At 35.3% G+C, this 24,706-nt stretch overlaps 1 protein-coding gene across 1 annotated transcript in view; it reads left to right on the top strand.

Moving 5' to 3' along the window:
• Window positions 1–24,706, top strand: part of CSMD1 (CUB and Sushi multiple domains 1) — a 1,057,303-nt gene that overhangs the window by 946,139 nt on the left and 86,458 nt on the right. Inside the window, exons 43-48 of the mRNA XM_030946379.1 lie at window positions 85–262; window positions 2,118–2,263; window positions 3,612–3,692; window positions 3,825–3,938; window positions 13,758–13,946; window positions 17,991–18,137. Of these exons, the coding sequence (XP_030802239.1) occupies window positions 85–262; window positions 2,118–2,263; window positions 3,612–3,692; window positions 3,825–3,938; window positions 13,758–13,946; window positions 17,991–18,137 (855 nt within the window). The remainder of the gene's footprint in view (window positions 1–84; window positions 263–2,117; window positions 2,264–3,611; window positions 3,693–3,824; window positions 3,939–13,757; window positions 13,947–17,990; window positions 18,138–24,706) is intronic.

Here is a 24,706-nt window from a genome sequence, read left to right as displayed (position 1 = left end):
TTTGGTAGCATTTTGATATTCCACCTGTAACATGAAAAACTATTTTCTACTACTAATTTTTTTTTTCATTTGTTTTCTTTTCAGCTCCTTGTGGCTATAATGTAACTGCTCAGAATGGTACAGTTTATTCCCCAGGATTTCCAGATGAATACCCAAATTCCAAGGACTGTACTTGGTTAATTATTGTATCTCCAGGCCATGGGATTTATATCAACTTTACCTTACTCCAGACTGAACCTGTGAATGACTACATTGCAGTTTGGTATGCAATTTTTTGGCACAGAAGGGATTTTTTTCTGATTGATTAATCAAGTCTCACTGTCCCAAGCTATAGATTTTCTTAGTACTGCCCTTTAGGTTGTCATATGTGCTGAAGAACAGCTTAAAACAACTTCTAAGGTTATCTGAAAAAAAAAATCACTGTCTGAACTCTTTAAGAATACTGTTCCAAAATACTTTGAAGCTCAAGCTCGGTTATCAATCAGATCTTGTTTGACTCTCTCTTCTTTAAGTTGAGGCCATGTGAGGTCAAAGTGATGTAGTAATCCACACTATGTTGAATTATGTGTTCCATGCACACACAGGCAATATATGTCAGTTTTTTGCAAAAATTTCTGACATCTTTAAATATAACTAATTTAGGCATTAAGTAAGATTTTCTTAAATTTTCTTAATATTTCAATATGCCTGATAGACATAGTTTTTAATATTTTCTAATTCAAAATTGTAGTCCTTGTTACCTCCATGTCTTTAAGCTTCATATTACATGTTCCTCTTCTCTGAATTTGTATTTTTTTCCACACAAACCCATTCAATTTGTGACCTCCTCTGAAGGAAGAGGCCTTAGAGCTGTCTAAATTCTGGCATAAGGATTTACTGCACTCAAGAACAGGCATAGATAATGCTGAAGGTGTTGGAAATGTCATCTCTGTCCAGCCCTGGTCCTTACCCCGCACACTGTGCAAAGTAACTCCTCATATATGCTACAAATAGTTCAGGAAAAGGAAGGTTTGCACAGAATATAGGATGTAACTTATTGCTGTGTGAGTCAGATGCTCTGATCTCCAATCCACCATTCCTGTCGCTGTTGGTGAGGTTTTTCAGACAGTTTCTAGAGATGCACGTCTGTTTCTGAACAACCATTTGGTTACCTCTGGTGTCTGCACTGCCTGTAAGCCTAAGTGTAAAATACATCATACATTGTCTTCCCTGGAGGGTTGTATATATATGATGCTTGGCTTTTCAATGATACAACTGAGGTGAATAAATATAGCTCTGATTGGGAGACAGTAAAAGGTCAAACTAACAGCTTTCAGAGACATTCTAGATAATCTCAAGCCTTCTAAAATAGCATATTGAAAAAGTTTTTTCATTCACTTTAGATTCATGACATGTAATATACAAAACGACCATAAATAAATGTTGTAGAGCTCAAAAAATTCTTCAGTGATAAAAGTAGGGAGTTTTGTTTATTTATTCATTCTGACTGTTCAGGTCTGAATGTTGTACATTATGATAAGGGAAGTGAATGAACCCTGATGTTACTGGAGTATGTTTCCCTTTGTGTGTCTTATCCTACTGTTGAGAAACACAAAACACAAGATTATTTCATAGTTTTTTCTCTCTCTTTTTTTTCTTTTTCTTTTTTTTTTCCTCTTAGGACATACCTTTGAATCTTTGGAATTTATTTAAATGGCAGAGTAACTTGCCATTTCCACAACTCTATGTTTTAACCACAAGTTGAAGACTTGTAGCAGCTGGGTCAAAATGTTAGAAATATGACAGCATTACATCATTTTTTCACTTCTCTACATCTGATCTGTACATGAAAATTTTTGGCAGGAACACACATTGAAAATTTCTTGCCACCACTACATTTCTATTTATTTATATGTAAATATAAAAACTATTGCAAATAGCCTGGTCTCAAAAAAAATCGGTTTGAAGTTGGAAAGAGTGTTCTGTGTGCTAGGGAAAAAAAAAAGAAACTAATTTTAAATCATTAAGAAAATAATGTTTAATAAAAATTTAAACTGCTCTCCGGAAAAAAGAGATTGTTTATTTGAATGTTAAGAACATCAGTTTTTCAGCTAAATTTTCAATGTTTTACATTCCAGGGATGGTCCTGACCATAATTCACCTCAGCTAGGAGTTTTCAGTGGGAACACGGCTTTGGAAACAGCTTACAGTTCTACCAATCAAGTTCTCCTCAAATTTCACAGTGATTTTTCAACAGGAGGATTCTTTGTCCTCAATTTTCATGGTCTGTTTTCTTTATATAATTAGCATCTAACTACTACAATCATTTAGTGAATTTTTAACATATTTCTTAGCTTTGGTTTCCTGACTTACTTTTTTTTTGTTTTGGTTTGGGGTGGGTTTTTTTGTTAGGTTGGGTTTTTTTGCTTTTTTAATAACAGTACTTGTAAGTTTTTTAAAATTACATATTAAAATCCTAAGATTGTTAATTTGAGACTTTTAATAAACTATGTTCTACCTTTAATGTTAACCATTACCATCTAATATTAAGCTCTTACTCTTTTAATTACTTTGGCCGATTTATTCAGTAAGATTTAACTTTCTTTACTAAAATTATTCTCCAGAAGAGTTTCTGAGGTGCTATGATAGGGTTGAACAATAGCATAAAGACTGATATGCAGCAAAATACTTTGTTCAAAGTTACATTCAGGGCTATAGGTGGTGAAAATTAGGCATCTAACTCAGAGCTAAAAGCTGAATATAATTCTAGCTCTAATTCGGACTAATCATCCAACATATGTATAATAAATGGAAGATTTTTAGCCTTCTGAATTCTAAATCAAAAATATACAATGAATGTATTCACAAAGACCAAATAAATGTTGCAGAAAGAGAGTAATGAGATACTTGTTTGCGTGGGGAAGTCCATATCAAATTGTTACTCAGAATCTGAAATGTTTCTCTTGTCTGTACGGTTCTCCTAAAACAAGGTCATGATACAGGGTCATCTGCTGCGTTTAATCTGAGAAGCAAAATCTAGAGTGGATAGGACTATCAAGTTGTCTAGAGTATTTTGTTCTGACAGTCAATTTGTTCCTTGAAGGGGAGAATTTTCTTTAGGATATGCACTGTCATCACAATCTTTATTTCTGTTTTGATTTTTTTAAATCTAGAAAGGGCTTCTTCAACTGTTGTAGGCATTCTATTCCATTTTAGAAACAGTCATTTTAGTGGTCAACTTTCTTATGAGGCTGCTCACAATTTATTGAAACAGATTTGAAAAGCAGACAAGAGACTTTGTTTAAAGAGTTATAGAATGTTTTTAATTTAAAGGGACCTTAAAGATCATATAGTTTCAACCCCCCTGCCAGGAACAGAACATCTTCCACTAGACCAGGTTTAGACCTAGACTTGTATGATTCCTGAGATCCACAACTTCATTGGGCAGACTTTTCCACTGTCTCACCACACTCATGTCATGTAATGACATTTAACTTGGAAAATGTTGTAACTGAGAGACCACGAGGTTCAGTGCAGCTCTTGTAATTTGGGAAGTGTGAATATGGAATGAATTTTCTGTAAAGTACTCCTTAGCATACCAGTATTGATTTTTATTTCCCTTAAATTTGCAGCTTATCAGCTCAGGAAGTGCCAACCTCCACCCACAGTTCCACATGCAGATCTGTTTACAGAAGATGATGACTTTGAAATAGGTAAAAAGTTACTATTTCTTTTTCTTTATTCTATTTTCACTTGAAAGCTATTTCATCTTCCACCTGAGATTTTGATATACTTCTATTTGAAGGATTTTTTGAGGTTTAACTTTTTTTTAATACCTTTTCCAGGAGATTTTGTGAAGTACAGGTGCCACCCTGGTTTTACCCTTGTTGGACAAGATATATTAACCTGCAAACTGAATGCACAGTTGCAGTTTGAAGGATCCTCTCCGTCCTGTGAAGGTAAATATATACTTGCATGGTGTGTATATCATTAAAATGCATCCTACATAAAGCATCAAATTTATGGCACTGTCTTTTTGTTGATGCTTAAAAGAAAATTTTCCATTTACTTCTTTAATATCTAAGAAATGCACATTTTTGTATATTTGGACCTAAGAATTTTATGTAGAAATTTCTTTCTTTAGAACCAATGAGAAGTGATTTTAACTAATTGACTCCACGATTACTGAAACACTGATTTCTAAAATTAATTTAATATATTATATATTGCTTCATAACAAACCAAGGATTTATTTTTACTTTTGAACAATAATAAAAATATGAAATTATACTTAGCTTTCAAAATAAAATAAGAAATTTTTCTCTGTGCTTTGACAAATATGGTGACATTGTATAACAGTCACATGAAAAAGCTGTTTTAAAGTAATATGTGACAAATTTTAATTTTTCAAAAAATCTCTTTCAACTATTTATAGTCTGTTAAAAAATATGGCATTTCAAACAAGGAACTAAAAATTTAATATGAATGATGTTTAGATGCACATTTTTATATAATGTCCCCATCCTCATGGAAAACAAGTTTACCCTGGAAATTTGTATTCAGTCTTCCAACCACTCTTCCAATTTTGTTTTTCAAAATACGTTGTTTGACATTTTTTTCTTTGTTTTATTTCATTTTGTTAAATAGCAGATGACAAAAAGGTTTTGAAATGTTGCACACGTGATCAAAGAAGCGTCTGTAGAATTCTGTCCTGAAGTACCTCAAAATATGGGAGGAAAAAGAGTTACTGCTGAGATGCTAGCATTAAAATTTAAGAAAATCAAATAATAATCAGAATTTATTTCTTCTGTATTATACAAGTTTAACTTTGATCTATAATATGGGATTGTGGATGGAGTATCTTCCATATCATAAGGTGAAAACATCTATATGCACAAATGGTAATGCTGGAAGCACAACAATTATTGTGACACTGTAATAGCTATATGTGTATCTTCCTTCCTGTTACCCTGGTTCTCTACTTTCATGATTTGAGAATAATAAAGAATTTATAGTGCAAACTATTAGTTTATTGATGCCATAATTTGTTTTATTCATCTAATTCTCTGCATGAACACACATACTTGAGGTAAAGTGGTTTCTTTACCTCCCCTTTTTTGACTTGTGCATACAATTAGTTGGATATCTGCCATAGGTTCAGACATTGGACTCCATATCTTTGTTTTGAGTGGAAAAGAATCATTATTAATTCCAAGACCCTTGGCATAAAATACACAGAATTAATGGGAATATTGTGCACTTTTATGTCTTTCTTGTTAGGATAACTGAATACTTAATAATGTTTCTGATTATTTCTTTTTTTAATCAATGTATTTCTCTGTTATAAATGTAATATTTTAATAAGATGATTGTACTGCAAATCCAGACTTCCTTTTTTAGTTAAGAGTAACAGCTGTAACATAACTCTTCACTAATTAGAGTGTGAATCTAAAATGAAAGCCTGAAATAAACTGAACAGTTACTGTAAAAATCTACAGAGATATTAGGAACTTCTGATAAGGGTTAGCCATCCATAACAATTCCTGCAGATGCTGTGCAAATGGCTGTGCTGTCTCTGGCTGTATCCTATGAGTACAGCAAAACTTTGTTACAAGGATGACATCTAAAGAAATAATTTGATCATGAAAAATGAAAGTGCCATTGAGTGATTCAGAGACAGTAGACAATAGAACTGGAAGCATTAGAGTAAGATTCTGGCAGTCATTTTGGGCAGACATAAGGGATGAATTTCTTGAGGTAAATTGGGATGCACCTGATTTCCTTTCTTCAGCCAAGTTGTATCTTTATATAAATTTCTTTTCTGGAAGGTAGAATTACTTGGTTTTTTTCTATCCCGGCCTCCCCAGTATTACTATGGAGATAAATGTTGAATGTGATTCCTATTTTATTACAAAACCCTAGCTTATATTTATGAACCACACGAAATATTGCTAGGTCATTTAAAAGTTGTGCTTTTAATGACTGTCTTTATAGTGTTTACTCATAGATAAATATTTGAAGGTATGCATGTTGCATTTTGTAAACCTAAGTATTTGAAGGGAGAAATATATATTTCTGCATCAGACCAGAAATTCTGTACACCAGAACATATACCCAGTGTTCCATATCTAGCACTGACTACTAATGATTTTCTAGTGCAGGACAGAAAATCACTGCAAACATGCAGTTAATTAAGGCCTCAACCCAACTGTAGCTAAGCCACTCTTAAGCCAGCAATGTTCTTTATATTTTGAATCCTGTAGGGCTGTTTCTTCAGTAGAATTACTCAGTCCTATTTTAAACCCATGTAAATGCCTTAAATCCACAAATTTTTGTGCAAGAAGTTACACAATTTATTAAAAATGTGAAGTTATTTCTCTGCTTTGAACTTGGCACCTGCTCTTTCCATGTTGTCCAGTTCTTATGGGAAAAAATCAGTAACAAGTTGGCCTCTATTCACTGTACTTATGGCATAATTCTATAGACCAGAAGATATTTAATATCTTTAATCATTCTTCCCATCCTTCCCAATACCCTGCCCAATTCTATTCTATTTCTTTAGGTGTGATGCAGGATGGAATGGCATTTATAAGAAACTATTTTATCCTTATAGGCTTGAAAAAAATTGCTACTTGCTATGCAATTTGCATATTATATTTCAAACTAATTTTTGAACTGCCTTCTCATATTTTACCTGCCTTCTCTACATTTTACCTGTAATTTAAAATTGTTCATATTGTCCTTGGTTAGTTCAGTTTCATTTTTTTTAAAGATACAGGAGCACTTTCCATTTTCCTGAGCTGTGCCACTATGTTGTAGTAGTCAAAAATATATCTATATGATAGAAGGCCAAATTCTAGGATATTATATATGAGTCTGATAACATATCTGAGAGGCAAGAAAATGAATCTCCATCACCAGTTCTACATCATTCTCAAGAAATGACCTCCAGAGCAGCTGTAAACACAGCACACCACAGTATTCTTGCAGCTCCTTTTCTCTTCCTGTCTGAGGACAGATTTTCTCAAGATGTTTGGTACTGTGTTAACTTGCCAGCTATTTTCTAACATGCAGAGTCCTATGCACCCCTACAGAGCGTGCTGTCAGTGTGGATGGGTTTATGCTTAAAAGTAGTTGAACTGTTGTCATTTCTGTTTCTACTCTTGGAGCCACTGCTCTCATCTTATATCTTTATACTCTTGCTACAAATTTCTTTCATATTTTAGTTTCTGTTAAGGAAGAGTAGAGATGTACATTAAAGCATTATGAGCATTGTGACAGAAATAAATATTCCTGTACTGGTCACAAAAATTGAGATGCTAGTTAAACAGATAATGGGTATTCAGTGTAAGGTAATATGGCCGCTCAAAACACTTAAATTAGAGGGGTAGTGTGATAATATTGTCCTAATGTGGTGATAATATTTATTAATAAAAAGCAAAATCAAAGATTAGGATATCAGAAATAGTATTAGAGTTAGGAATCTTGATCAGGCCTTCCCCTAAAAACCTAAGTCAGATTTCTGCAAAAGCCATGTTAAATAATGTGTTTCTCAAAACTAGAATATGATTAAAGTGTTATGCTGACATGCAGAATTACCATTCTCATGACACTACCCCACTGTACACAATTACATGTGACTGTAACACAAAGATAGTTGTTATTTCCTGTTGTTTTTCTGTAGGCATTGCCTCTGTGCATGAATTTATGCAAGTTTAACAAATAACATTTTTTCGAATTTACATGTGCAACAATCTTATTAAAAATGAATGTAAAATAGATTACTTATGTCCTCCAATATGCCTAAAGCATGTTTTTTAATATTTATTCCTGTTATCATTCCAAACTATTTTACAGTAGCTACTTTTAATATTCATGGGGTTTACTTATAAATAATTGATTATTAAATATATTTTGGGGCTCAAACATCTAATTTATTTTGCAGCTCAGATTTTCTCAAGTGGTAAATTTCATGCCAATTCCTAAATTTCTAAATGTATAGGGAGTTGAGTCAACCTGTAATTTAACAGAAGAGAGTCAATGAGGTATCAAATATGTTAATGTGTTAGTCAAACAAAAGAAACAATATTAAGAGTATAATATTGTGTTGTATTGGCCTTGGCCACTCTGTCTCTCCCCTTCTCTGTGAGACAGGAGAAGGAAATAAGATGGATAAAAACCTGTAGGTTAAGATAAGGCAATTTGCTAAAGCAAAAGTGAAAGGCTGCATGAACAAGAAGAGAAAAAAGCCAAATATTTTGTTCTTTACTTTCCATCATCAGGCAATGTCCAGACACTTCCTGGGAAGCAGGACTTCAGCGAATGTAGCTGTTGTAAATAATGAGTACACCCTCTTCTTGCTCTTTCCTTTTAGCCTCTATTGCTGAGCCAATATACTGTTGTATGAATATCTCTTTGGTCAGTTTGTGTCAGCTGTCCTAAGCCCTCTCCCAAGACCTTGCCCACCCCCAGCTGGCACTGCTGGGAGGTGGTGGTGCAGAATGTTGGAGAGACAGCACTGATGCTGTGCCAGAAATGCTCAGCAGTAGCCAAAATTCTACTGCATTATCAACTCTTTTCTAGCTACCAATATAAAGCACAGTACTGTGAGGGGGTGCTGTGGGGAAAAATAAATCCATTTCAGCTAAATCAAACTCAAATATGTATGTGCTCTGCCTCAACCAGCACACTTTTTATTTATATATATTTTTATTTAATATATGTGTATTCTATTTTTAAATGTTGTGCTAAAAGGGCAGAGCTAATATTATTTTAAAAAAATCTCAAAATAGCTATTTTTTTACCTGTTGTGTGTATGGTGAATACGAGATAATAACACTGTGGAGTTTACTTTTATTCAAATTATAGGTATAACTGTGGTACTGAAAAATGGATATGCCTTTTGTTTTAAGGAACAAGGTGAAGCAGTCTTACTGTCTCAGTATCTCAGTTTTATATTTTCATATGTCTTTAGACATATGAATCTTCTAAAATTTAAATCTTGTAAAGTGTAGCTTCCAGCCTGGAGATTAAGTTCTGTAATCAACAGCTAAGCTATACTGGAGAGGAATTGGTGAGTAATTCATTAGGGGGCAGAAAGAGACAATAAAGGTTGCGAAGGTGAGCCAATTTATGCCAATTTTGTGCCAATTTGCCACAAAACCCCGTGGTACAGCCAGCTTCCCAGACTGCAAAGGGACAATACAAAATCTGCCTTTCCCTGAATTACTTCAGAGCTATTCCTCTCATTAGTCCCTGTGGTACATCAGCTATGAACATCTTAGATTGGAAGGGACTTCTTGTTGAATGACTCTTAGCCATAGGAAGTAAATCTTGGCGATAGGAAGACCTGAAGCTGTAGCTCAGTGTTTAAAAATATTTGGTCACTTCTGTTCTAGCCCAAAAGAGGAACTGAGCTGTTTACAGGTTAGAAGGACATGATAGTTTTGATCTTACTTGAATTTTCTTCTCTAGGAATATGCTGGTTTTGTCTCACAGTACCACAGACGAATATTTCATCTCTCCTTTCACCCTTAGCATCCATATTTGCCCTGATTTGTATTAGAGAGGTACCTTTTTTTTTCCACTTAAACATTATTTCTCCTTTTTGAAAATTGTTTCGTTAGTAAAATTCTAAAGTTCAGTAAGTGAATACAATAGAATATGTGGAAAAAAAATTCCTACAGCAGTCCTCCTGATGTCTTTTCAGTCCTAAAAAGAGTCAGACAAAAATTCAGACATGATTAGGTAATAAAAACGCAGTTACCTTTATAAAGAATCTTTTATGGTACACAATGCACTGGAATACATGCCAAAAATGTGCTGAAGATGCACATAGTAATATAAAGCAAACACAATTTTATGTTTCACAAATTAGCATAACTGACAAGAATTCACAGAGATGAGGTAATTCCTTGCTGGTTTGACCCTTTTTTGAACAGCCCCCCCCTTTAGATACTAACTAAACTTTGTTTATGAAAAAGTGTCTTGAGAAGCCATTTTAACCTGGGTCCGCAGATGTCGTAGACATCTTTTTGTGAAAATCCTTTCTTAGGATTTTTTCCCTTCTGAGAAGCTGAGGCCTCAGGAACAAAATGTAAACAATGGTTATCTGCTGCTGTGGAATGCAGCGGGTGGATTTTTGATTGGCTCATCTTGGATACTTATAATTAATGGTCAATCAAGGCCAAGCCATCTCGGATGGAGTCCGAGCAGCTGGCTTTTGTTATCATTCCTTTCCTTTCTATTCTTAGCTTAGCTAGCCTTCTAAGATGAAACCTTTTCCTTCTGTTCTTTCTAGTATAGTTATAATGTAATATATATATCACCAAATAATAAATCAAGCCTTCTGAAACATGGAGTCAGATCCTTGTCTCTTCCCTCATTCTGAAAACCCCTGTGAACACGGTCACACCTAGAGAATTTAACCTTGGTCCCCAGAGGATTCAAGTCTCTAGGAATGTGTTCTGTCTTTCTGTCTAACAGAGAGGGTGAAATGCTAGCTACAAATCTATGTAGTTATACAATAATAGGCTACAGAGCTACAAATATATAAAGAATATATAAATGCAAAAAGGCAAAAATCAGTTTGGCATCACTGCATTGATATGTTTCTTGTGTACATGTGATGATGTGTTCAGGGAAATACTCTGACCTTTAAGCTGTTGATTTTTAATATTCACTCACCAAATAAATGTTCTTAATTACAAAGCAACATCATACTTTTCCTCAATTATGAGAGAAGGGCATGAAGAAACATCTGCAAAAGGCACATTTCCCCCGTGGTGAATAATTTAGTTTCAGGTTCCTTCTTAAGATTTGGCTGCAAGGAACGAGGCACCTAAGAGCAGCTTTTCGCTGTTATTGATAATTTGTACATGGTTTTGAAATAACTTTTTTGTTATTTTTTCATACCTAGTAAATAAGTTATTTCCTTGCCTCTTTCCTTCACTTTTTTGTCCCTGATATCTTTACAAGAAAAACTAGATCGTCAAAGAGCAAAGCAGCTGAAATAAAGAGGCAGGAAAAGTAATTTTTGTGTGTTTTTTACTCTTTCCTCTCCCCTCCACAGTTTCCTATTCCTGTCTCTTTTTCTTTTTGCAGACCATTCTTACCATTTCTTCTCTGGAGCACTGCCACATGTTTCTCAGATCACAGTCAGTGTCTATGCTATATGAGTGTGTCTTTCTTCCTGTTCTATGACAGTTCTTTTATCCCAAAAGAAACTAACAGTTTTCACTTCTCTGAATTGTTGACTTTCCTCTATGTATTTATTTCATTCCTTCTCTGACTCAATTTTTTTAAAGATGCTTGCAGTGTATTTCTTGAGTTAGTGAACAATATCTCAGAACTTAGTGGCAGTGTTCTGGGGATGACTATACATTGATCTCAGATTTTTCAAAATGTAATTTTGAATCTTATTCTTAGTTGATAATCTTCCATCCAAAATTCCAAAAACCTCATATACTGGAGTAAGTAAACAGAGTTCATTCAGTGAGTTCTTAAGAAGATAAGAGGGCACCTCTCTGAAAATTATATTTGTGGTAACTTAGCTGAAAGGGCACCCATATAAAGGAGGCAATAACAGCCTTTTAGAATAACCCAGCTGTAAACTTCTCTGGAAGAATTGTACTATTGCACTTCTCAAGTAGTGAGATCACCAGGCTTTAGTCTTGTCTGAACTGTATCTGTGCAACATCCAGATTTTGTTTGCAAACCCCAAATCTGAATGCTTACTATATAATTGGTTTCATGAGTGATTTGACCAATGGTTATTTCCATAACTCCCTAAGATGCTGAGGAAAAGCAAGCAACAAAAGACATTTGTATCCTTAACATTTGTGCTGCTAGTGTTTACAAAACCACTCCAGATGCACTTCCTACACTCCCTTGTCCCATTCCAAGTGACCCATACATTGCAACTTCTTGTTTGCCATGTTTAGTTTATTGTAGCCATTTCTAAATCATAATTTATCCAGAGAGGTGACAGTTTTCCAGTGTTGAAAAGAATCACTGTGTCTTGCTGTGAAGTCAGACAGCATCATTTATTTCTCCAGGACACTTGTAATTTTTGACTTTGTAATTTTTGTAATTTTTGAAGACAGTGATATCAGTGATGTGCACTTTTATTCATGTCAGACAGGAAATGCTGCAGGGAAAATTATTCTTATTTATCTGATGATATTTTTATGCCCAATTTTTTTCTTTGAGAATTTGCTGGTTTACTTGTATTTTATGCAAACTTATGAGTCAGAGCACCTTTTGACAGCATTTTCCCAAGTTATTCTTGTATTAGTTTGAAGAATAGAGGAAGTCAAAGTAGCAGTGTGTTTCATTTTAGGAGAGTGAGAGAAGAAGCTACTGTCATTAAACACATGCAATGCTATATTCTTAGACAGAAGTTCATGTGAAATTTCTGGGTGTCATTTTACTACAGGTGTTTCTACCTCAAGAGGCAATCCCTGGATTACTGTCTAAAGGATTCTTACTGCTTTGTATACCATTGTCCCACAGGCTTTCCCTCTCTTAGGATCTTCTATGAGGGGTGGCTTTGCCTCTTAGGGATACTGTCTGCTTCAGCCAGTGCTGTCAAATGATAGCAGAAAGGGATATATGCCAAAGATAAATAATTTGCATACAGTCTTTTGCCCAACCCAGATCTTGTTCCCCTTCTTGATGGCCTATTCTCACTTGCATATTACATCCCTCCTTTTCACTGGCTGACATTTTTCTCTCTGACTGAAGAAATTTTTCAGCTGCAACTGAACCTAAATTTCACCTCCAAGTTTGCAAAAGGTCTTCTGAGGGAAATGGTCCAGTTTTGAATGTTTGTTTCTGATATTTACGTGTGGATTTCCCCCCATAGTATACTTTTTCCGCTGATCACTTTTCCCTCTGTTGTTTTGTTTTTCACTTTTCTTACAACTTTTACTTTATTTAAGTGCTTGGTCACTATGACAGATGATTTCCAGAAATGCATTTCTGTCAGGATATATTTGTGAATCTTACACAAAAATATTGTTAACATATATTATGAAACCGTGGACAAAACGTATCAGGAAACAGATTTGAAAAAATGAGTCCTATGTGAGAGGCAAAATGTTAAATAGTGACAAAACTTCCTAATCAAACCAGTGTTTAGGATATAAAATTTACAGTATTTTAATATATTATACTCCTTTCAGTATGCAGAGATCATGAATCCCTATGAATGCCAGGTGAAATTTAAAGTTCAGACTTTAAATAACAGGGGAAGTAGTCGCTAAGAAGGTCTTACTTGGGTGACTTGGATTTTATATTGAAAATGAACACTTTACATAAAACTTGTGTACTTTCAATTAATCTGGTATGTCTAGATGTTTCAATATGTTGTCATGTTCATGCAACAGGCTTCATTTCTAAAGCTGGTTCATTTTTTTAGGATCTCAAATAGAATACAATTTCCAAATAAAAAGTTTTACTGGTACTTTTACCTCACCTGTATGACTGATTGCACCAACATATGTGAATTCCTTGATGGAGACCACTTTAGGCTCTAACATATTTCTTTCTGGATAGATGCTTTACTGTAATTTATAAATTAATACAATGTTTCCTAAATCAAGGTTTATAAAAGTGGTCCTGTTTCTGTGCATATTATAGGGAATATTTTTCCCCTTCCATCTAGAATATGATTTTAACATGTTTCATTTCGAAACTCACCCTGAAGCGTGCATTTAATGGAGAAGAAACACTTTGTTTCATTGCTATTCTTAGTGTTCTTTTTGTGTCCTTTTTAGCACAATGTCCAGCAAATGAAATTCGTACAGAATCATCAGGAGTGATCCTCAGTCCAGGTTATCCAGGCACCTACCCCAACTCTCAGACATGTTCTTGGACTATTAAGGTTGAGCCAGGATATAACATCTCCATTTTTGTAGAAATGTTTCAAAGTGAAAAGCAGTTTGATGAGCTGGAGGTATTTGATGGTAAGAAATATTTAAATTCTGTCTTATTACACAAGATCAAATACTGGGTGGAGTGGGCCTTGATTTGCAATTTTTGGGATCACAGTGCAGTGATATATCTGAAAATAAAACAATAATTCAGAATTCCTATTACTTTTGCCTTAAATCTAAATCTGTTAGCCAATGCAAGTTTTTATAGATGTATTCAAGACAGAGAATATTTTAAATTTTCTTAGGTATTGTTACAGAGGACCATTAAGAACTGTAGTTTCCCTGGGAAAGTCACATAGTTTTCTGTTTCCAGCGAAATTTATGCGGGTGTCTGAAAGGAGATGTTAACATGCTGATCCAAAATGGTTCATTTGTGGTGAAGAAGTATTTTGGGGTTACATTTGTCCAAATGAATAAAATTATTTGAGTCTTAATACTGAAATTTGGGTTCAAATACCCTATCTGCTTTCTCCATAGCATTGCAGACCAGTGTTGTTCACTGTTTGAACATACCACTGTTAAAATGTTCATCTGTTTAGGACAAAGAGCAGAAAAATGTGTTGTCACTTCTCAAAGGACCCTACTTAATTCTTATTTTCTACTTCATTCTGAACTTATTATGACTTATTATGTTCTCATTGATTGACAAGGATAACTAGTCTCTGATTGTTCTTAAATACATTTTTATTCATTTAGAGACCATTATCATATCCTTCTTCATTAACCTAGAATAGATAAGTATGATAGAAATGATGAATATTCACTATGGGAGTTTCAGAGCATGAAAAAATATTAAAAGGTCCTATCTTTTGAGGTATCTTGTTTTAAGTATTCTTCTGAAGGATTAGATTTTAATGTCTAAAATTAATATTTTTTTCACTTTTTGGTAGAAACATCCTTTAAAAATCCACATTATTTTTGATGCTTTTTGAAATGCCATATCATAGCATATTTTTTTCTTCATAACATGTATGCTGGTCCATGTCAGGTTAGTGCAGAAAATAGTCTGCAAAAAATCTATTAAGACAGGCTTTTCTTCCATTCCATTTTGTATCAAAGACAATATGGAATGTTACTGGAACTTTTCTAGTGGTCTGATCACTTTGTTTTCTTTTGACAAATTTAGTTGAAACAGCATAATTTTCCTGATGTATACTTTTGTTTTCTTTCCTCTGAATTTAAATGTAATGAAACCAGATTATCAATAATAGATCTGAGAGAAGAACTAATGTCGTTCCTACATGTTTAAGCACTTTAATTTCATGGCATGAAATAATATTCTTACAAATTCATCTCTACTGCAGCTCTGCAGAAGTAATTTTTTCTACCACCTACCAGCAGCCTTAAGTGAAAAAGATAATGGCATATTTTTAAACTCTCAACTATAGTGGCATGTGGAGATTCCTGAGCTAGCTCTCAACAAACTGATATTCAGATATGGCCCATTGCAGCACCTTACAGAGATACTTGTTTATGTCCCTGTGACCACATTAGCAATGTGCTTTGCTAATTAGTTAGACATCTCAGCATGAGTTTTTGAGGGCAGAAGACGATGCTGATGTGGCTCTACTGCTTCCAGTGATGGCTATAACTCAGATTCAATGTTGCTGCATTTTGCAGCAAACAAATATGTGTCATATTGTGGGACCTTGTGTGGTCCAAAACAGTGTATTTCATCTCGGTTAGTAGAACTGCACTGATCTATCTCTAACAGGTAAAGATACATCATCAAACTTTATGCAGAAGCTGTATAAAGATTTGCAAGACAAATATTTAGGGAATTAGTGTTGCCAAGGCACTCATCTCTGATTGCTTTATAAGGCAGCTTTGGAATGCAAAGCACAGCAAGAACTACACCTCCCTGACTGCCCTGTACATTATGGTGCTTCAGCAGCTGGATGATGATCAGGGTAGGCAGCCAGTCAGTAAGGTCAGCCTGGTCAAGTGGGAGCAATAAGTCCATTAGCCATTCCCACTTACCTGTCACACCCTTAGAAAACCCTCTCTGGATTCTAAACCAGGGAAGCCATAAATGTTACATGAACATAATTATTAAACTGTTTTGAACTTGAAAATATGGCATTCAGGTATTTACACTGAATAGCATTCATTTAGTACAGAAAATATTTTTTTTCTCTCTGAAATAAACTGAAACTAATCTATCACTGAAAATAGAAGGAAATGTCAACTTTTATCTAATAGTCAAGAGAGTTTCATATGACAGATCACCACACCAGAAGTTGAGTCTGTTGAGCGTTTCCTTATATAGACAAACTCTGAAATAATAATTAAATAAATGTCATATTCAAGAACAACTGAGTGATGCTGCTGACCTTCCTGAACACCATCTGAAGAGTTGACTGCTAGGTAAGGTACAGAAAATGAAACTCAACTCTGGGAAAAACAAAGCAAAACTAAAATGCATTGAATTAATCCTCTGATCTTCTAATCATTAAAAAATGTGGTATGGCATATGGTGCTGCAAAATAATTTCATGATCAGTAATAAGGATTCTTACTTTATTGTAGGTAGTAGGTCTTCATTTGTAGAAGAACATTTTTTAGTCCCTTGAGAATTTTAAAAGAACACTTATGTTCCAAACTGCAACAAGGGCATTAAACAGATTTACAAAATCCAAAGTGAAGCACAGAGTTACTGATTCAAATGTCATGTTCTAAATAATTTTTTTCAAGCAAAAAAGGAATTGACTTTAGCATTCCTTGTCATTTATCCTACACTGTAATCATCAAACACTAACTCTGCAATATGATAAACAAACAAGTCATGAAGCATTTTTATGAGGGCATGATAAGCAATGCTTATTTGTTCTTATGTTTATTATTTAGAATTTTTTTAGTAATGCTAACTTAGTTGTAGTATTACGGTGACTGAAATGCAGTTCCTAAGAACTGGGAAGTAATTTTAATGTTTATGTTTTTGTGACTTCCATAGCCTCTCTTCAGTATCTGAAATGTCCCAGTCAGAAATGACACTTTTTTTTTTTTTTAATTGAAGTGGATGGGGCTGACAACAATTTTCAATTGTATTGTATTCAATTTTTAGGTGTCATTCGATTCAGTTTTATTTTTCTATTTTCATGTAACATAAGAAAACCTGATCAGGCCACAGCTGCTCAAACTCAGCAAATAATGAATGAAGAAGTTCTTTATTTGTATTAGCAGCTCTGACCAAGATAATGTTGGTTGACATAGCTTTCTTAAACTTGAAAAAACATGGAGCAAAGGACATGGTGAGCATGTGGGAGTGCTTCAGCTGGAGAAAACATTACCTTCATATGGAGGAAAAAAAAGGCATTTCATGTTTTAGAAAGCTTCCAGTTGGAGATTGGATTGATACATGGATTTTTTTTGTTCTCTTCTATATAAATAGTCCTGAAATCATTATCTGTGCCACTAGGGTTTTATTCTGGTGAAGATATTGGTTTAGGGCCAGGAAACAGTTTTTCAGCATCTTGTATTTACCATAAATGAACACTACACTAAAATGGAACTTTAATAAACATACTAATGATCAGAACTGAGTCCTACTGAGGCAAATTCATAACACTTGTACATATGTGTTTTCCAAATAAAACTGTGGTGGTCTTACACTTGACAGAGCTTTTTTTTCGCTACTCTGTTCATTATGTAATACGATGGTGTTTAAATTGTACAAGATGTACAATATCAAAGGGCAAGAAGCAGACAAAGACCCTCATTCAGTATATTTATGTCAAATAGAAATTAATACCTTTTTTTTTCTTTAAACCACTACTCTTTTCATTGTTTATGGAGAAATCACTAATTGCTTTATATTTCCATCTGTTTGTACCTAGATTTTTTTTCTAGGTACAAACAAATGGAAATATAAAGTAATTATAATGCTCTCTAGTGAAAACCTAAAACCAGGTGGACAGTTTAAATTGAGATCTGTTAGTTATTTCTCTGACAAGGAAGTGTCTGGCAATGTCCTATTCTACCATGTTCACTTTCACAGCTTAGTTACAATATTGAAAGAATTGCTTAAACTCATAGTACTTTAAAACTTCAGTAGTTTCTTTATTCATCTCTGAAGGTTCTTCTGGGCAAAGCCCTCTACTGGTTGCTTTGAGTGGAAATCATACTGGGCAACTGAACTTCACAAGCAAAATGAATCAGCTGTATCTCCGCTGGTCAACTGATCATGCAACCAGCAAGAAAGGATTCAAGATCCGTTACTCAGGTAATTATTCATGCTTTCTCTTAAATTATATTTTGTGGATATACTGTTGTCCACTGCTAATATAATGTCTGTGTTTCTCTGAAGATAATTTTTTATAATGTTTATAATAAGGATGTGAAATCATTCTGTCTTAAGTTAAGCACAGAACTTGGTCTCTCCATTTTTTCCCAGTGTGCCAGAGATCTCCAGATTAATACTTCTCCAGTTTATACTCCTCTCTGCACCTGTTCTCGTGTCTTATCAGATCTGGAGAGAGGCCTTTCAGATGTAGTGGTAGGGATAACCCTTAGACTTTCACAGAAGTACTCAGAAGTGAGAATTTTTAATCCTCATTAGCTGTGCAGTACTTCAGCTGCAATTCAGTACACAATTATTAGGTTTGCAATTTCCTAGAGTTGTAGTTCACAACTCTCATTATTATGTTTTTCTTCATGTACAAACAAATGAAAACCTGGGAGGGGTGGAAAAAATCCCTCATTTCTTCAACAGGCTGCATATGAATCTGGTAACATGAAAATATGTAAGTAGTCTATCTAAATAGTGCTAAAATTATTTCCCACCTTAATAATAAACATCAAGAAGAAATATATTGCTGTACTGGATTATGTGTTATGTGTAGACATATTGACCCTTACTCAGTTGCAGCCTGTTTATGATGTTTCCACACATACATCTACAGACATATTGCTAGTAAAAGGCTTGGCTAAGGGATCATTTACAGGATGTGAATAGTATGTGTGAGAGAGAAAGGTGATAATTGCTGTCATTAACATTTGCTTCTTCTGCGTTTGGACTTGATTAGCAATGTAAAGGTTCTGTGAGTTAATTTTGGAGGCTAAATATTGTCAATAAAAATTAAGTAGAGAAAGGAATACTAAGAATGTTTTAGCAGAACATTTCATGAAGTACCAGGTATCTCCCATTTAGTCATGGTAAATGTTCTTGGGGTGACAGTTTTTGGGAAGCTCGCTCCTTTTATGTACCATCCATGCTCTGTCTGTCTGATTTCTGGAAAGTTTCTCTTGTTACTGAAACATAAGATCAGGGCCCAGCTCAGAGCATAATTATGATTGTTTTGGGGATTTAAGAACTAAGCAGAAAATGTTTGCAGTCAGGAAAAAAAAAATCACTAAAAGCATCATCCTCACCTGCACCTTTGGATAATTACTACAGACAAATTGAAGCTGAGGAATGGGGAAAAGAATTTTTTCAAGCATACTGGATGTTAATATAGGTTTTTATAGTAAAAAAGCAATTGCAGGACTTAATAGATAGATTGAGAATGTGCAAGAGGGAACAAAGAGAACCTGTCACATTGTAGCCCTCAAATGTGTGGCAGTGAAAGGAGTGGGCCTTCATTCATTAATTCAAAGTCAGGAAGCAATATCAAGGTTACATGAATAGACTTCATGTAAAGATGTTGGTTTGTAAGTATCAAATTATTAAGGATGCTGCTTTTTGAGGAATGGCAAAATATTTTGTACCTTTGCATGTACACAAGATATGTTCTGCAGTACTGAAGAAGTGGTCTGTAATTGCTAGGCTCAATTCATCAATTATTATGGCACTAGCTATGACTAACAATAAAATTGGGGGACTGGAGAGAAATATGCAATCCTTATGGTGATGTTTTAGGAACAAACAACAGTTTAGTTTTTTCCGCTTCACTAACAGTCAGTGCCTGCATTTTTCTCTAAACTTCTGTCCATTTTACATGAGATTCAATGGAAATAATCAGCATGAAAGCAGAGTAACAGTGAGCAGCAGCATAAACAATTGGATTTGAATCCTAATGAGGGAGAGCAACATCATCAAAGTAGGAAAAATACAAGATCCCAAAAAGGCTATTGATACTGTGGCAGCTGTGACTGAGCCAGCAGGCTTCCTCATGATGAAGATCCTATTGAAATGAATTACTGCCCTCCCATAACCTTTCCCTTCTTCTCCAGCTATGCCTGTGCACAAAATTTTGTAAATTGCCATTTTGTCACAGCTAGATTTCAGTTGTAGTTACAAGTTTTTTTAACTGTTAAAAACTGCTAGAAGCTTTTATAAGAATGCTTAATATTTTCTTTAGCATGCAACCTTAATTGTGTAAGCTGTTTGCTTAATATTCTGTTTGCTATCATGTGGTATAAGACTTTTTGCTAAATCTCAGTGGAAAAAAGCTGAGGCATTACAGGAGACGGGTATTCTTTTAAGGGCTTTGACATATTATACAGGCACTAGCTTAGATTTTAGTCTAAATTATACATTTCCTACCTGCACTAATGCCTAGGTATGAAATGACCTCTTTCTTAACCTACAGAATATCTGTATAACATCCCTCAATAGTTTATAGGAGGTGGTGGAGTCACCATCCCTCGATGTGTTTAAAAAAAGACTGGATCTGGCACTTGGTGCCATGATCTAGTTGAGGTGTTAGAAGATGGGTTGGACTCGATGATCTTAAAGGTCTCTTCCAACCTAGAAATTCTGTGATTCTGTGATAACCCTGCATACACATTCCTACCCAAGCAAGCTACGAGGAAAGTATAACTAAGAAATGGTAGGTTATTATTTATTTTTTTTTCTTTTTAATTATTGGTAGAAGGAATGAAAGTGCACTACAGTACCTGGCATATCTGCTGGAGGCACAAAGACTTGGGAACCAGATGGGGAAGTCATTTGCTACTTTTCAAATTCATATGGCCACTATAACAGTTACAGGCTTTTGTTTAACTTTTGGTTATTCATTCAAAAGTAAATAAGTCCAGTGGTTACTTAGCTAATTTGTAATTTCCTGCCAATAGCACTATCTTTTCTTATTCCTCAGGTTTAAATGGCCAGGTTTTTGTAGCAAAGGGGTTACAAGTATGGCCTCTTTGAGAAGCTGCTAGAAGCTTCTCCCACATCCAAAAGAACCAGGTTCAGCTGGTTCCAAGATAGACTGCAGCTGGCTGTGGATATATATATATACTCAGTAGCAGCTAGAAGGAGTAAGAATACACGTGTATTCTCACTCTAACAACTCTGCAGAAACCACGGTTGGTGAAGATGTGTTGTATTAAACACGTTTACAACAATACATATACAGTAATATATTATACAACTATACTTATGCATTACAGTAATACCTTATACCAGTTACATTACATCAGCATCTATCTCTATTTGTCGAGGCAGTCATAACATAAAGCAAATACCTCAAATATCCCAAACCAAATCCCTCATTGCTTGTTGGTGGCTCACCTGTTCCCAGGTGTCTTGATTAGATAATCAGGTCTAGACCTCTTTGTGGCTTCCACCTGCCACTCTCAGCTTCACCAACGCCGCCTCCCCCACTCCGTCCCAGTGGGTCACAGTAGCCCTAAACACTTTACACTAATACTTATACATAACAGTAAACAATACAACTATACTTCTATAATACAGCAATACATTACACCAGCAGAGTCTAGCCCCTCCAGGGGCTTTTCCCGATGCATGTCCATCCCCTCCAGGGGCTTTTCCTGAAGCACCCAGCCAGGAGCATCTGCAGCTAATCCAGCAGCGATTCAATGAAGGATATTGCTGCCAGACTGCCACAGAGCCCTGGCATGTCCAAAGCTTCTCCAACCCTCTCCTGGGGTCTACCCTCCTGGGGTCAATCTTCCTCTGGAATTATTCATCCCCTCCAGGGGAACTCACCATCTTCTCCTCCTGCAGTCTTTTCCTGAGCAGCCTTCTCCTGCTCCTTGCAGTCTTCCTCTGCAGTCATCTTCTGGGCAGCCTTCTGACTCTTTGTCCGGCTCCACCCTTTTATGGCCCTGGTTCTCAATTACTTACAGGTGTCAACACAGCTGCATCTCATTGGGGAATACTGTGCCCCCTTACAATTCTCCCTACAAAGATGGAGGGGGAGGAGGTGCTCCAGGCAGCAAAGCCAAGTTTCCTTGAAGGCTGTATTGCCCTCTAACCCTAGCATACCACTAAGGCCCACCCCGCTGCTTGCTCATTCCCCCCACAGCAAGATACAAGATGGAGCAGAGAATCAGAAGAGTAAAAATGAGAAAACTTGTGGGATGAGATAAATAGGTAAAGTTTAATAGGTAAAACAAAAGTTGCACATTTACAATCAAATCAAAATAAGGAATTCATTCACCACTTCCCATTGACAGGGGTTCAGCTATCTCCAGGAGAGCAGGGCTCCACCAGGCTTAATGGTGATTTGAACATAACTTGCAACACTGGTCCTTCCTTCTTCTTACAGCTTATATTGTTGGTCGTGACACCATATCTTATGGACTGTCTCTTTGGTCAATTGGTGTCAGCTGTCCCATCTGTGTCCTCTCCCAAATCCCTGTGCATCCCCAGCCTCCTTGCTGGTGGGATGGTGTGAGAAGCAGAAAAGACCTTGGCTCAGTGTAAGCTTTGCTCAACAGTGACATCCCTGTATTATCAACATTGTTTTCATCAGAAATCCACAACACAGCCTCATGTTAGAACCTTTGAAGAAAATGAATACTATCCTAGACAAACCAGCATACCTGGGAAAAGAGGAGGGGAAGGGGAGAGCAGGCAGAGCAGAGGCTTTTCACAATTTGGTTTGATATCTCATTATCTTACTCTGATCTGATAGGTAAAAAATTAAATTAATTCCCCCAAATCAAGTCTGTTTTGCCTGTGACAATAACAGATGAATGATCTTTCCCTGTCCCTATTTCAGCCCACAGGCCTTTTGTTATATCTTCTCTCCCCTGTGCAGCTGAGAAGGGGAGCAATTCTGCAGCTTTGGTGTACACCTGGCATCCAGCCAGGGTCAACTCAGCACACTTTTATTATGTTCTTTTAACCTCTTAAGTAATTGCAAGAAGCTTAATTCTTCACCATTCTTTTCTTGTTATTTTTAGGCTTTGAACATGTTAAACAAGTGTTTCTACTCCCTCTCTATTTCAATTTAGAATAAAAGAATATTGATTAGTTTGTCTACGTTTTCCAGTAGATAGTTAGAAGTGACAAGGGAACGGTGTGAAGAAGTGCATCAGACTCTGTATAATTGTTTCTTCTCCAATTTGTAAACTTTTAGGTGGGTGATTTGCGCAGCAGGAAGGTTACAGCGAAGTACTGTGAATCACGAAAAATATTCAGGATGATTTATAAATGTTGAACCACCAGTAAGAATAGCTGTCATATAAATAGCAGGTTATTTAGTCAGATATTTATTTTGCAAACATTCACAACTATATCACTAAAGAGGGAATAGGCCTTTGCAAATTTATCTTGTCTTTTCATGTTGTTTATTTGTTAGATTTAAAATAAAATGCAAAAGAAAAAGAATGACAGCTTGATCCCTTTTTTGTTGCTTGGTTGAGTATTGTTCTCCATTTTGATCTGTACATTTTAAAATAAAAAGTAACATATGGAATGGATGGTCTATTAATTAAGGAAATGGTTTAGTAATCAGAAAAAATACATTTAGTTTTCTTATGTGTCCTTTTCTACTTACTTTAGGCAGTGTCCAATTTCTTATCTATAAAATGAGTATGACAGTAGCCCTCTGCTACAGAGGATATTTAAAGAATAGCGCAAAGAGATAAGATTCCCCAGTAATATGACAAAGACAATTAAGTATCCAAAAGAGAAACTTATAAGGAAGGGGTATACTGAGGTGTGACTTTTTATTTCTCAACATAAAATCTAGCATGTAAGGTAAACAAATCATTGTGGAATCTGAAGAAATTTTTTCATTTATTTATAATTTCAAATATAGTGCTGTTTTTGTGAATACTTACAAATATCTTCTCCATATTAGTTTTTCTGACTACTGATCAAGGATACTGCTGGGAAATCAAGTCCTTTGCTAAGATTAGTTCTTTGATAAAATTTTGTAGATTCCCTGTAGAGAGTGAGTTCTACAAAATCATCTGGGAGGGTTGGACATGGAATTTTAAAGAATTTTAATTTTTAATTGGGAGTCATTTAATTGAACTTCCCTGAGACAGAGTGTCTCAAACAGCAAAAAAATCCCCTCAACATAAATATTTAAATGTTCCAGCTATTAAGAGAATATGCTTTGTTAAAGAAAGAGTGTGGTCCTGCAAATACAAGATCAGTGTTTATAGGTGTTGCTGTCCACACATCCGTTGACTAGTGATATGCAATTTAGCTGGCAGCTATTACTCTGTTGGTATTCAGTGGCAAATGCCAAAAGTTCTGATGTTAAGTTTTGATTATAAGTGAGCTGAAAATGTTCAGTATGTTGCTTTACAAAATACCCTGTTATCTAAGAGGTCCTGAAAGAACATGGATGATATGTCATTTAGAAAAGTAAATTAAATCTATAACTATGAAGTTGCTTCCATCACTGGAACGGTCATAGAAGTTTATCACATTTTGTGGTAAAACATTGTCATTCTGAGATGAGAGCATTCCTGTGTGATTACACCTATTTCAGCTAAGCCTCATAAGATTCCAGGACAAATTCCCCCAGAAACTGGCTGGGAGAAAAACAGCATTTTATCACAGTGGTCCTTGACACAAGGCTGCAGTATTTTATGAGTGCACTGTATGGATTTCTGCTTAAACTCAAAATTTTCACTCAGCTTACA

This window comes from Camarhynchus parvulus, chromosome 3 (assembly GCF_901933205.1).
Source record: "Camarhynchus parvulus chromosome 3, STF_HiC, whole genome shotgun sequence".
NCBI classification, from domain to species: domain Eukaryota; kingdom Metazoa; phylum Chordata; class Aves; order Passeriformes; family Thraupidae; genus Camarhynchus; species Camarhynchus parvulus.
Note: the sequence above shows the minus strand (reverse complement) of the source record. Positions and strands in the feature narration are given on the sequence as shown.